At 44.0% G+C, this 14,308-nt stretch overlaps 1 protein-coding gene across 4 annotated transcripts in view; it reads right to left on the bottom strand.

The window, feature by feature from the left end:
* The window catches only part of SUFU (SUFU negative regulator of hedgehog signaling), a 378,216-nt gene that overhangs the window by 264,641 nt on the left and 99,267 nt on the right, over positions 1–14,308 (bottom strand). For all 4 annotated transcript variants that reach the window (XM_085606533.1, XM_085606538.1, XM_085606535.1 and 1 more), the window contains exons 5-6: positions 10,169–10,254; positions 1,532–1,604 (exon numbers count right to left, since the gene is read on the bottom strand). In XM_085606533.1, coding sequence (XP_085462659.1) covers positions 1,532–1,604; positions 10,169–10,254 — 159 coding nt within the window. The remainder of the gene's footprint in view (positions 1–1,531; positions 1,605–10,168; positions 10,255–14,308) is intronic.

Genomic DNA, 14,308 nt, shown 5'->3' with positions numbered 1-14,308 from the left:
TGTTCGGACTATGACACTTTTGAAATCTTCTTTAAAATTATACAAGTCCGTGGGCCACCACAGGATGGACATATATTTACATCAATTGAGATGGAGTAAAGCTTCCTTGAGAGGGAGAGGCTTACATAAGAAAATGACTCCAGCTTCCCTGGAATTTCTGGCCCATTTCACAAGTGTTGCTAGATGAACTTTTCCTTTCTCTCTTGGCAACTGCTGTCTGACATCATGTGCATGCTGAGGACACACACATCTACAATAAAATTGAAGAAGGGAGTAAGAAATGCCACCAAGAAGCCGACTCTTTTAGAGAAGCCCACTAAAGGAAGAAAGAAAACTCAGAAGTCATGATTAGATGCCCTCAGCACCCCATCTCATCTTCATTCTTCATGAGAACTTGGGCACCACAAGTGATTTCTGCCATCTGATTCCTACTCCCCTCTACTATTCACAGAAATGGCTGGCCTGGTACTTGCTGAGGTGTGCGGATGTGCTCAGATCCCTTTATGGGCTCCCAATCAAAAAGAGGTCATAACATGAGACACTGCTTCATCCACAAATCTCTCCATGACTGTAGGTTATCCATAAAGAACTTCCAACCTTAACTGCCAACTATACACTTGCAATCTGATGCTAACCAATTAGACACCTATCCAACTAATATATGAAAGGATTTAATGGAAGTTTCTCAAAATAGAAAGATCCACACTCTGGAACGCTCTACCCTACACACCCAAATCTGAGAAAGAGAAAAAGAAAAAACAAAAAAAAGTGTCTTTAAAGATTAGAAACAGTCAGAAATCGAATCTCTTGCTCTCAGCATGCAATCTAGTTCCATCATGCTCAAGCATGATTCCTTAACTAGCTTCCAGATGGGTTACTTCTTCTCATAGCTTACAGATCCCATCCAGCCAAATACCTAAGATCAAGAGACGTCTATTGGGATCCTACTTTAAGGCCTTTCTAAGCAGGAAGACAATGAAAACCCAGTCATCAATGGTGACACATATAAGCAACATCATCACTGTTTCTGCGACTTAATATGACCTACTTCAAACTTTGATTAGATTACCTATCTTATATCCCCTTTGAAAGCATGCTCTTTCTCAAAGCACTCTGATGTATTAACTGGTGACTTCACAAGAACTTGTAAGTAAATAATCTAGTCTTTCTAAATCTTGGTGCTGAAAGCTTGTCGTTAGTGATTGAATGGAGATACTGGCATACTCTTTTAAAAATATATAAGCCCATTTTTGGAGTAGTCTGTGACTTCTGATGTCCATCCTTGCTGATTTTGTACTGTAACCACAGCTTGTGCATAATTGCAGAGACCCATTTTAAGCATTGCATTTAATCTTAAGAAATACAAATACCTACTTGTAATTTTTTTAAATAAACTTAAAATATTCCTGTTCGATAGCTATTGATGGTAAGATCCTAGAAACCAATTATGGAAGTGCAGATGGGCCACACAGGAGATTACATTTGCAAATCAGTTTATAAAATATTTTATATGCCTCTGCTACACACATACTTGCAGATGTGGATCAATTTCAAATATGGTTTCTCCTCTTCTCATATCAGTTATCAACCATGGTCCTCCAGCTCTGGAGAAAGAAACCAAATAGTTTACACTCACAATCATGGCCTTAAAAAAATCCGAAACATACAATATAATCTTTTTTTAGATTGTGCAAGAAATCCTATTTCACCTTATCAGAGCTGTTGTAATATTCAAGTGCAATAAAAGCTAAGACTGAGGAATGTAGAGATATATAAATCAGATTTACATTTGGAAACTTCACATAGTGAAAAAAGAAAATGCACAGACGTCAAATACTAAAATAAAGAATTTTTCTGCAGCGAATGTTTCTAACCTGGTCATGCCACTACACTCTAAGCAACTGTCAATAAAATAGGGGAACATTTATTATAATACACCAATCAACTAACTTGAAGAAATTACTTCCCTATAAAGTTTTTTTCCTGGACAGGCTCAAAGCATTTGTATACTACTAGCAGCCAACACCTCTGCAACCTCTTTAATTTCAACCTTTTTTGGCATCTGTCAACCCTCTCCCTCCAACCCCAATAGAAACATCAAGGCAAGTCATGATGGGTGTGGTACGTTGTTTGAGAAACATCTAATCATGCCTCTTAATGGTGATACATGTAAACTACATTTTCATTCTATTCAATAAGGTCCTCACCAAAGATTCGTAACAGGATATTGCATGTGGGGGGGTGGTTAAGGTCAATGGTGTAAGACGTGGGTCGCGGAGCTCCCGCCCGGTAACCCCCCCCATTATATATTATCCTGAATATCCCGGCCCCCGTACCGAAGTCATCGGGGACCGGGAACATTAACATACCTGGAGACGACGAGGTACACGCCTGGAGACGACCCTGAAACAGCCCAGAGCGTAGAAAAACACGCAGAGGTCAGCAGAGACACGTTGCCCAGAAAGGAAGCAGGCGACCCGGAGGGCTTGCGGGCGGCGGCGATCTGCCGCGAACTGAGGAGAGCGATCCTTGGGAACGGGAGCCCTGAGCACACAAGATGGCGGCATAACTACCCAGAAGACGCTGGAAGCAATAATGCAGTAAGTCAACCCGGGCCTGCCTTGAACGACTAGAGCAGTATGAAGTGACCAAGGCGGGCCCGCCCTTCATCGGGACCTTCAGCCACGGAGGTGAAGGACAGCCTCGGTAACGTAGTCCTGATCCGGAGGGGGATGCATAGTACCGCCGAGACAACCGTGCGGCGGTGGAACCCAGTGAAAGTACAGCGGGTCTCCAACGCTGAAGCAGACACTCTAAACTGTCCGCTGTAAGTCAGTAACAGCAGACAGTAAGGGTGCAGCGAACTGTAAAGGACTCCTCCAAACTCATGTTACAGGTGATTGAATTTGGCATATATGGCCCTAAGCAGCTAGTATTATTCACATGTGGAGTTCACACGAGGACTTAGAAAAGCACCCTAAATTGACCAACTAGATGGTGCAGGTTAGTGAATAAGTGGCAAAATAAATGGGAACACTGACAGAAAAAGCGGAATCAACAAAGCCTTGGGGAAAAGGCGAAGTTGAGAGCTTCAGACAAAACCCCCAGTAGGGCTAAATAAAATGAGAGTAACGGAGGTGCACGGAGCATATTGGCCTACAGGAGATTTCGTAGGGTTGCGTGTTTATAGAGCGCACCCCTAGTGGAGACAGCAATCCCCGGGGCGAGCTTGGAGACTGACACTAGCCCACCCTACCTAGTGTTATGCAGGTGCACACGAGTTCGGACACCTGTTGGTGTCCAGTTTGGATGGTGTTTGTTCCTACACCTGTCCTGGGGTTCATGTTTCTGTTGGGGATCAGGGTTCATGGGAATTGAAGGGTATTCATGGGGGCTCGCGCTAGACAGGTCATTATCCAAGAGAAATAGAATAGGTAGAGTAATAACCACCCGTGGTGGGAAGCGGGGACTTGTTCAAAACAACAAATGGCACCCTTTGTAGACTGTAAACAACTCACATGGAATGTGAGAGGGATGAACTCCACGGCCAAACGACATAATATATACGCCTTCTTGACCAGAAGAGGAGTGCAGATTGCCCTATTACAGGAGACACATATTCGAGCTAAGGAAGGAGCAGCTCTGCAGCTTAGATGGAGGGGACTGGCCAAATATAGATTATTCGGCATTTGCCAGAGTGGTACTGGTATGGATTAAACGGGGGGGGGGGGTCCCATTTAAGTGCAGGGGGCAAATACTAGACCCAGAGGGTAGAAATGTGGTGGTGCATGGGACTTTTGACGGCAGAGAGATCACAATAGGGAGAATATATGGCCCCAATTCCGACCACGTATCATTCTTATCCAACCTCTCCAAAACGCTGGCGCCACACCTGATGGGTTCAGCATTGATGGAGGAGGGGGGGGGGGGGGACACTACGAGATGTCTCAACAGTCAGGTCGGCGAAGGCCCTGAAGGAATAGCAAACCCAAAGGGGCATTATAGACTCTTGGAGAGCTCATCACCTAGAGGAGAGAGACTATTCCTTCTTTTTCCACTTGCATGACTTGCATGTAAGGCTGTATACGATACTCCGCACATCAGACATACATGATCTAGGGGGGGGCCACTGAATAACTAGCCAGGACTATCTCCGATCAAAATCCTTTGTTACTGGGAACGAGATGAGATACACTTCGGGCAAGTATTCCTACCTGGCTGCTAAAACCCGAAGCCCTGGAGGACCCAGTCTTCCACGCAATGTTTAAAAGTGCCATTACCCAATACTTTGATGAGAACGATGGAAGACACACAGACCCCCTAATTGTGTGGGACGCCTTTAAGGCAGTTATCTGAGGTAGATGTATATCTGAGGTAGCGGGAATAAGAGGGACCCTCTTGCAGGAGACCCTGGCTGTGGAGCAGCTGCTACGGGATACAGAGCAACTCAGGCCTGAACATAATTAAGTGCAGGACCAGCTGATCGAAGCTAAAGAAAGGGTAGCGGAGCATGTGGAAAGGCTGAGGTGTTTTGATTATAGAAATTATATGATAGGAGCACACGAAGAGAGAGATCGTGCAGGGACACTCCTGGCGTGTCCAACTAACCCGGCAAAACGAGGCTCGGTAATTCTTGAACTTGGGGAAGGGGAGGCACCTGCTATTTGCACTCAACTGGGCATAAATAGCAAATTTAAGGCTTATTATGCAGATTTATACCAGAGTAAAACAACATGTGCAGGGACTGACAGATACATTTTTGCATCCAATAACACTTCCAACAGTAACAACTGAAGAGGCAGGGGCACTGGGAGGGGATATTGAGCTTGAAGAGGTCAGGGCAGCAGTTAAAACAATGGCCAGAAACAAGATACCTGGAATGGATGGCCTGCCAATAGAATTTTATTCGACGTACATCAAAGAATTAGGCCCCAAGTTAGTGAGCCTCTATAAAGGGGCTAGAGAACCAGGCAGACTACCCGCAATATCAAAAGAGGCTTTGGTGGTGCCGCTTTTAAAGCCAGGTAAGTTCCCTGAAGATAAAACAGCTTCTAAACCACTGTCTATGCTTAACCTGGACTACAAGGTTGTAAGCGAGATACTAGCCATGCACTTCCCCCCCACATGAGGTAAACTGATACAGAGAGACCAGGCAGGGTTTATCCTGGGACATAACCCCGCTAACAATGTCTGGAGATTATTCAGAATACTTGAAGCACACACATACGATAAAGAAGCCTAGAATGGCTCTATCTAGAGAGGAGTTGGCCTAACTGATAGGGAGGTCGACCTCTAATCTGGGGAACCGGGTTCGAGTCTCGGCAAGGACGTGCAACATCTTGTGATTCTGGGCAAATCACTTAATCTGCCCGTGCCTCACAAAAATGAATGTGTCCTCATGTAATGCAACTGGTGCATGTGTAAAGCGCTCTGATACCCGATACCTTCGGGTCAAGTTCGCACTATATAAAAAACTCCATAAAATAATAAATAAATATCATCTATACCGAATATTGGAAACGTTTGATCTGGGTCAGGGATTTATAACATGGACAAAATTACTATATGCAGGGCCATTGGCCAGGGTGAAAACTGGCAGAGCGATTTCAGACAGCTATAGTGTGACTAGGAGTACCAGACAAGGTTGCCCCTTCTTACTACTTGCCTTGGCCATAGAGCCATTAGCCTGCGACATCTGGAAAACTATACAAGGGACTTGAGATATATGGTCAACAGCACTATATAGCATTTTATGTGGACGACCCCCTGGGAAATGTCTCGGGACTCCAGGTTAACTGGAGAATGTCATGCCTGTTCTCCACCACTATGGGCAGAGACAGACCAAATATAGAGCAAGTTATAATATGGGAGTCTAGAAGCCTATCATACCTAGGGACAACATTCTATCAGGACACCTTGGATACCCTGGAGGGCAATGTAGGGAAGGCCATTAGGGGACTGAAAACTAACATGAACTTCTGGGCCTCCCTGCCCTTTTCGGTGATGGGCAGACTAGCCCTTCTAAAAATGGTACTGCTACCACGGCTGCTGTACTTTTTTGGCACCCTCCCGATATGGATCCCGGCAAGTGTCTTTCGAGACCTCAGGATTTGTGTGGGGAACTGGTAGACGCAGAGTAGCGCTCAACACACTGCAAAGGCCTGTAGCAGAGGGGGTACTTGCACTCCAAGACATCGAAATTACTATCTTGCAGCCCAGGTCCAATGGCTCACGCAGTGGGCGGCGGGCAGGAAGGCAGAAACAGAGCAAATGGACCGCAATGTCTCGGACATCCGACAGTTGTTCAGGGCAATTTTGAGACTAACGATCTCAAGAACAAACACTAACCCAGAGTTCCAGGTACTGTGTAGATGCTGGGGTCATTCCCTGCAAAAATTGAAAACTAAGAGGCCTTACGCCCCAGACATCCCGCTAGAATGGTTCAGAGAACTCCCACATGGATGGGATTGGCACGGGCTAGGAGATTGGGTGGAGGCAGGAGTATACACAATAGGGGCCTTGTGCGAGGACGAAACATTGATACCATTTGAAGACTTCCGAGACAGATATGAATTCCCAAGGGGTCCTTTCCTCTTGCACACAGCACTAACAGCGGCAATCCAGAAACACTGGAAGTTGGGGTTGAGGGAACCTCCGGTATCAACTGAGTGCCAACACATAGTGTTATCCTCTGGGACATACAAAGCTATCACATGCTGGTACCGCCGACTCCGAAGCCAGGGTGGGGCTCCCTTGAAAAAGTAAAAGCGAAATGGGAGGAGGATTTCCATAGAGGAGAAAAAATGGGAAGACCTGGTGAGGCGCTTCCCCCAGGTCATGGGAAGACCTGGTGAGGCGCTTCCCCAAGGTCTCCAGGAACCCACACTTTAAGCTCATTAACTTTTATGTGCTACATAGGGCATATCTTGCCCCGAATAGGATAGATACTTTGCGAAAACAGACGCTGCGTACCCACTTGTTGTTTGGAGGGATGAGTAGAGTTTCTCTGCATTTATTGAAGTTACCCACAGCTGGGAGGGTTCTGGAAAACGATCAAGGACACGTTGTCCGAGGTATTAAACAAGGAGGTCCACTGCACACCACAACACTGCCTCCTCCATTGGTTCCCACACACCCCCCAAGACTAAAGTCACAAGTGGTTTCCAAAACCTGGCACTGCTCCTGGCTAAAAGAGAAATAGCCCAGAACTAGAAGGGACAAAGGGGACCGGGTCCGGAAAGCTAGAAAAGGGAGTTAATAAGCTGGTCGGATTATGAAGAGGCAATTAGAACTAGAAATGCTAAGAGAGGGAAGGGTTTACTGGAGTCAGCCAGAGCCTGGTCGGCCCGAGTTGAGGAACTGAAAAATGGAACTGGACACCAGGCAAAAGCTCCAGAAGGTAATAGCTGATTAAAAGTACCTCCAGAGAGAATATAGGGGGGGGGTACTGCGACGATGTGGCGGGGTGACATGAATCTCATTGCAAATCTGATTTAATCAAATGGTTTCAAGAGATAAAATGGTTTTTGGAGGATAGATGCTGGGAACGAGGAGGAAGGAACTAAACCTATTTCTGTTATATTGAATCTGGTCCTCCATGACACACCTAAGGGAGGAGGGAAAGAGGGGTTTTTACGGTTCATAGTAATTAATGAGATACCTGGGAATTTGAATTTTTGACAACGTCCAGGCAAGCTGAATGCTAAGATTATACCTAGGACTGCTGTATACGGAAATGTAGAATAGTCCAACTAGTAGATCTTCCAACAATATGGGACATAAAAAGGAAATACTAGGCTGAGCACTGTAAACTGAATAGTTGTGAAGATATGCATTTTAAGTGCTGTATGGATAAATGTATAACCAATAAAATTGGTTGAAAAAAAAAAAAAAGAAGAAGAAAAAAAAAAAGGATATTGCATGTATAAGTAATGGGACAGACCAGGGGGAGGCAGGAGAAAGTAGGGAACGGGAGAAAAAATCCCTTATGGTGACCCCCGTCACAATTAGTCCATTACAACATAAAATGTCTCAGAAAATAGATCTAGGAGCACAAAGGTAAACTGCTAAATAACCATGTGCTCAAGCTGAGCATTATTAAGGAAGGCTGAAATTTCCCCCCTCCTTCCAAGATGAGGAGGTCTTTCCTCTGGACACTTTCGTAAGGTCCAAGAACCAGACAAGGCCAGGCCAAGCTTTAGTCACCAAAGAAAAAGAAGCAAAGGCCCCTCTTGTCTTCTGGACAATCCTGTAAATCAGGAGTTGAAAGAAAGATGTAGGTAAAAACCCCAGTCTAATCCAGCATCACACCGTCCCCTATGGATTCGGGTGCACTGTCTGCCTAAAAGGCAAACTGATTGCAGTTAGTAGCCAAGTAACTGGCAAATGTGAATATGTGGCACAAAACTGGAACTTAAAGGTGTATATCTTTGTGTATGTATACAGTATTTTTATAATGCAAAGCCACAAGGCAGCAGAACACTGTGCAGGGTCAAAGACCAGCATAAAGTCAATGAGTTATAGGAGAGGTAGATGAGCTCTGGTTAGTGAATTGTGATGTTGTGATGCAGTGTTCTTTAAAGAAGATAGTCTTTGCCTCTTGCCTAAATAGGAGCAGCACAGGCGATCCAGGGTGCGTAAATGGAAAAGGCCCACTGCCTTGTTTCTTTCTTACACTTCCTAACTTGTAGTGTGATGGTGTCCTGGCCGCAGGTGTCCCGAGGAAGAGGATACTGAAATCTTTCTGGAAAATGTCTCACTCCTGTAACAAGCGAACCCCATGCTCAGGCTGTTAGCTCTAGCATTATTCAGGTGCGAAAGGTAGGATACTAGCAGGACCATGCCTGGTTACAAGATACACTTCCATAGAACTAATATCAGCTGGCACAGCTGCAGGGAGTAAGGGCTACCTTTTACCTTCAGACAGAAGAAGGTTGTAGAGTGGTCTCTGTGATTCATCACCATTCTGGATTTCACCACTAGTAGGGACTCCCTGTTTTTTTTTTTTTTAAATGCCCAATGCCAGAGTGATAAACATCTGCTAACGACGTACTCCAATTCACTATAAGGCAATAACAGACTTGATCTTCAGCATTTGCTGACTGAACCAGTAGTACGTCTGCCACTCGATGACAACAAAAATCTCAGCACAGTGCTGGAAATCGCAGGCACAGAAGATAGCTTACCACGCATTCCAGCAATAATATTCTTGAAAACTACTGCAAATGAGAATAAATGCATCCTTGGGCCCTTGTGCACGGTCATCAAGATCCACTTCTTAGGTAGGCGGCAGTTGTAGCCCCAAAGTTGAGGAACTGCTCACCTGAGTTATTAACATCCATTAGTGTGGGATAGACTTCACCCAACACCATAGGCACTCATTACAATTTGTCTGCAACAGGAGCTACCACATTTACTGGAATTGCGATGGGGCTGTTTAAGTCACATATGGCATCGGAGGTGGAGTCACCCATTCTGCAGCCTTGTTCATTGTCTGTTCCCATAACAATTAACTAAACAATAGAGGGGACTAAAGCTTGTCCTAACCATTTTCTTTTGTTACTCTTAACTTCCCAGAGAAATGCTTTTGACCTAAGGCTGCGATTCATTCCGAGCACTCAACCTTCTGTTATGTTTTTCTGCAGTGGCTTCACTGAAGAACTGCAATGGGTGCCCCAGTCAAGAAAATGGGACCAACAAGCCTGCCGCCACTCACTTTCAGTTCTCCATTGGATTCCAGCAAGCAAACCTACCAGAGCCATTCATTTACTTTCTCTTGAGCATGGAACTTATGACTGTTAAGATGAATAACCGAACACCAGACACAGCATTTATTGATGTCAGTAAATATTATCCGTTGAACAGGTGAATGTCCTCTGCCCATCTTGAGAAACAAAAAATTGAAATCTAAAGTGAATACACGTTCGTCAGCCTCATGCGACATCCAGGGCCATAATTGGCACATCAAGCACCACATGGCTGTAATATTTTCAGGACAAAGAATTCGCTAAGTGCATGAGATCCATTAGAGAAAAAAAAACACATGAGATGATCTATAAGTAGAACTCAGATATTTTGTTTTTATGCCCCAGGACATCTTTGCTTTCAGTGATTATGAACCCAAGGGATATCAATAAAATGCAGTGAAGAAGCTGCAAGCCATACTTACACAGGTACAGTTCGAAGAAGTTCCAGTATCCCTTGCCCATTCCATTGCTGTGCTGCATGTAGTTCTTCAGTGCAAACTCCAACAATCTAAACAAAAATAATCCATTTTAAGTATTCATTCTGTACCAGCAGTCACAATGTGGACAAAACACCTGGGACCCAAAAGTAATATAAAAACTTGGGGACAACTGAGGCTTATCCATTTTGGCTAAACCAGGAAAACTATTTATAACTAATAGTGCCTATCTTTAGAGCACGTCATAAACTTAACTATCACTAGCCACTCTTAAAATAAGGTAAAGTAACTTTTACTACTATTAGTTCATTTACATACTCTCTATTCTGTGCCATTTGTACAAAAAAGGTTCTCCTTCCCACACACAAATTACGTGATGATTGCTTTATTGGACACAGAAGTCCAACAATATGCAAACCTACGCCTAAGGGATCTGATAATCTGGACTGACCACCACCAGCTAATACCATGGTTCCAAACAGAATTTAGAGACAACCAAGGCACCTTTGACAACAGAACAGCTGTCTCATGGTAACCAAAAACAAATGACAACCACTACCACAGACCTATTTGCGTGCTTCTTTGACTTTCTCATATCATCCGACACAATAGATAGGAACAAACTACAGTTGGAATTGAAGGGATAAGGAATTAATGACACCTGGCTGAGAGCAATCCAAGCACTCTACACAAGAACGTGGGTAAGAGCGAAAGTGGACAACGGCATCTCTCTAAGCAGTATGATCTATACCATGAGAGACCTCAAACAGGACTATGTCCTATCCTAATAGTTTTTAACCTGTACGTGGAAGATATGGGGACCACCCTGTTCAACAACAGATCTTGCCCTAAAAAACTAGGTGGGAGGCCTCTAGAACGTTTAATGTATTCAGATGATACAGTCATCTTCGATCGAACAGTTGATGGTCTCCAACACGAACTAAATTAGCTTTTTATTGCTCTAATAACAACCAGACTATAAACTATGAGAAATCTAACATCCTGCATTTTGGCAATTAACTTCACAGGAAAACGGAATGGAATGTAAACAAGGCACCAACTAAAACTAGCTGTCATTTATAAATATCTAGGAGTATGGCTTAACAACAACGGTCCCTTCACGAGACAGCCAGAGGAAATCAATAGCTAGAGAAATAATATGTAAGTATTTCTGAAACTAGCAAATAATCTATCAGGCCCCTCATTAAAACCATATTGAACTCATTAAAGCCAAATATGTGCCATCGCTACACTGTGGCTGTGAGATCTTTCATGACAGCCTGATAAAACAGCTAGACTTGAAGGAATGCCATTTGTTTAAACGCCAAAACTCAAATCAAAATTGAATTCAAACAGATCAATCTGATTATAGATCACGCTGGCAGGATCGTCTACTTCTGGTAAAGTTGAAAGAGAGCTCAGTTGGGATCGCAAAGATCTTTCCTTGTGAAGGAGCTATATTCACAAACAAATTAAAAATAATAACACACCTTGAGATGCTGACGAACTCAAGTAAAACTCTTCAACTGTTGGATCAATGTAACTCTTCCAAACTATGGTTGCACTTTAAAATACAAGTTAAGAATCAAGTGGGATTTAGCTTCTTTGCACTCCACAATACGAACGGTCTTGCACTCCAGCACATGGTCAGTTTATTAAACCCTTACATCCATGGGAGACTGTCATCTTATCTGCTAGTTGTATTATAGCTAGACTGAGATTTGGCCTATTTGACACGAGCTAGACACTGGACAAATGAAAATGTTCCCACCGCAGCAGGAGCTGCAGTTTTTGCTAACATTGGAAACAACCAATTGCTCATCTAATCTAACATATATAACATGTCAGTCAGCGATCAAGGAATGTTTTAATCTAACAAATAAGCAGCTGGCTAGCAGAACTGTGAACGTTTTTCAAGTGGTTTTAGCAAAACACCTAGAAATAAACAATTTAATTAATTACTCTAAGATACGTTATTTCATTTCCTTTAGACAATGATGAGATATTTAATGGTTTTATCAGCACAGTTTTTTAAAATACTACTTGTTGTAACTGATTTCATTAACTGAACAATAAGAAATTCTTTACTCTACTTTTCAACTAGTTCCCCACCATTGCAATTCTCCATGCAATCATAAAAAGAATCTTTGCAGGATGGAAGGAAAAACATTTTAATTTTGGACATAAATTAGCAAACAAAACAAGCCTTTAGCAGGGAATATGGTTAGTATTGTTTACAGAAGGTCAAAGAGAACACAAAGTATATCTGACAGAAAACGTTGCTGCTGTTCAGGGATGCCAGAAACCGTTTCATCACATACAGCACAGTGAGTCTGACAGCTGGTTTTGGAAGGTAAACTAAAACAAGCATTTACAATGCAATGGTCTCGGCATTGGTAAAGTTAGAGCTATTGGCATTGCTCATGACATTATTTTTGCTTATGTTTTTTGTTTTTAAAACATTTAAAGAAACGGCATTGTCATGAGCAATGCCAATAGCTCTAACTTTAACAATGCCGAGACCGTTGCATTGTAAATTAAGTTCTTAATGATAATATCAACTCCATTTTCTTTAACAAGCATATGTGTGTTCAATAAACGTAGCCATGTTACACGGCTGTGTGTTTACTAGTCTGTTTGGCAGGTGGGAGGACTGCTTAGCGCATGTGTGGCCGAATTTAGCGCTCTAAAATGACTGCATACCTGAACTCAGCGCTATACAAGACTTATTAGTAAACATATACACGAGACACCAGAGGCGCAACTAGAGCCAAATTGGGAGGACTGCTTAGCGCATGTGTGGCCGAATTTAGCGCTCTAAAATGACTGCATACCTGAACTCAGCGCTATACAAGACTTCTTAGTAAACATATACACGAGACACCAGAGGCGCAACTAGAGCCAAATTTTGGGGGGGGGCTAAGAAAAAATTTCGGGGGGGGGCTGAATCCTTAAGCAATAGTCAGAATGGAGCTGCAGGGGCTCTTAGAAGGGGTGAAACAACAGCGAGGCCTCATTAACATCCAAATGGTCTTTTAAAGACCTGTGAAGTGCTCGGGTGCGGCCTTGTGTGCGCCGGGAATCTGTCTCCTCCCGGGCTGCCACACACGACGGGGGGGGCTGAAGCCCTTTGAGTCCAATGGGTGTTGCGCGCCTGCGAGACACACATAAGAAGTGAGGGTTAAATGGCTTCCTGGTGGCAGCTTCGAGTTTAAGATTCCTGAACAATGCCAGACATTACAGGATTGCTGGATTGGGGTAACGCGACGAGGCGCCCTGAAGCACGCAATGAGCCCTCGCCACAAAAAGGGAACACGTTCTGAGGAACATATTAAAAGAGGGAAACGTGAAGATTGGTGATGTGATAAGGGATTTAACAATGTGTCACTGAGAATCTCCTTCCCAGGGAAAACATGTGTTCTCTGGCAAAACTACTGCCCGGACCTCAGTTTCAATCTGGCGCCCTGCGTAGCAATCCCAGCTCCGGCACTAGACCAACCAGTCGTGTGATCTGGGGCACATCACTCTGTGCCCTGCTTGAAATTCTAAATGTGAAAAACGACAATGTGCTGTCTAGTAGTGTTTCAGCTCCTCGTCTCTTCTGTGCCCCGACTAAACCGGTCTCCCGGGGTACCCCCACACACCATCCTGCTCCTGCTGCAATAAAAATGTTCTCTCTGCAGCCCCGCGCTGCCCCTCGAGGCCTGTCATCTTTATATGAAATACCTGAAGCAAGTAAAGGGATATTAGTTCTATAAGTACGCTCACGCCCAGAGCAAATGCTCTAAAAAGATGCGTGAGACTTGTTTATTTATAATCCCTGGTGCCCACGGCTGTTTGAACCATGCCATTCACTTTCGATAACCGGGTGAATAAAGCTTACGCTGCCTTTTTATGTCCCGGGCAGACTCATTACGGCTGTTTGTAGTGAAAAACGATGACACGGCTGAACGAGAGGGGCGAGAAAGCACAACGCCGCGCGCGCTCGGTTTCACTGGAGATGCGGAGGGTATAAAATCGCTCATTAATCGGTGCGACTTCACAGAGCTAAAAAAAACAATAATGAAAATAACAGGCTCGCTGGGAGGAGGGGGGAGAGAGGACAGAGAAAGAGAAGGGAAATAT

Source organism: Triturus cristatus, chromosome 1_2 (assembly GCF_964204655.1).
Source record: "Triturus cristatus chromosome 1_2, aTriCri1.1, whole genome shotgun sequence".
Classification (NCBI taxonomy): domain Eukaryota; kingdom Metazoa; phylum Chordata; class Amphibia; order Caudata; family Salamandridae; genus Triturus; species Triturus cristatus.
This window is presented reverse-complemented; position numbering and strand designations above follow the sequence as displayed.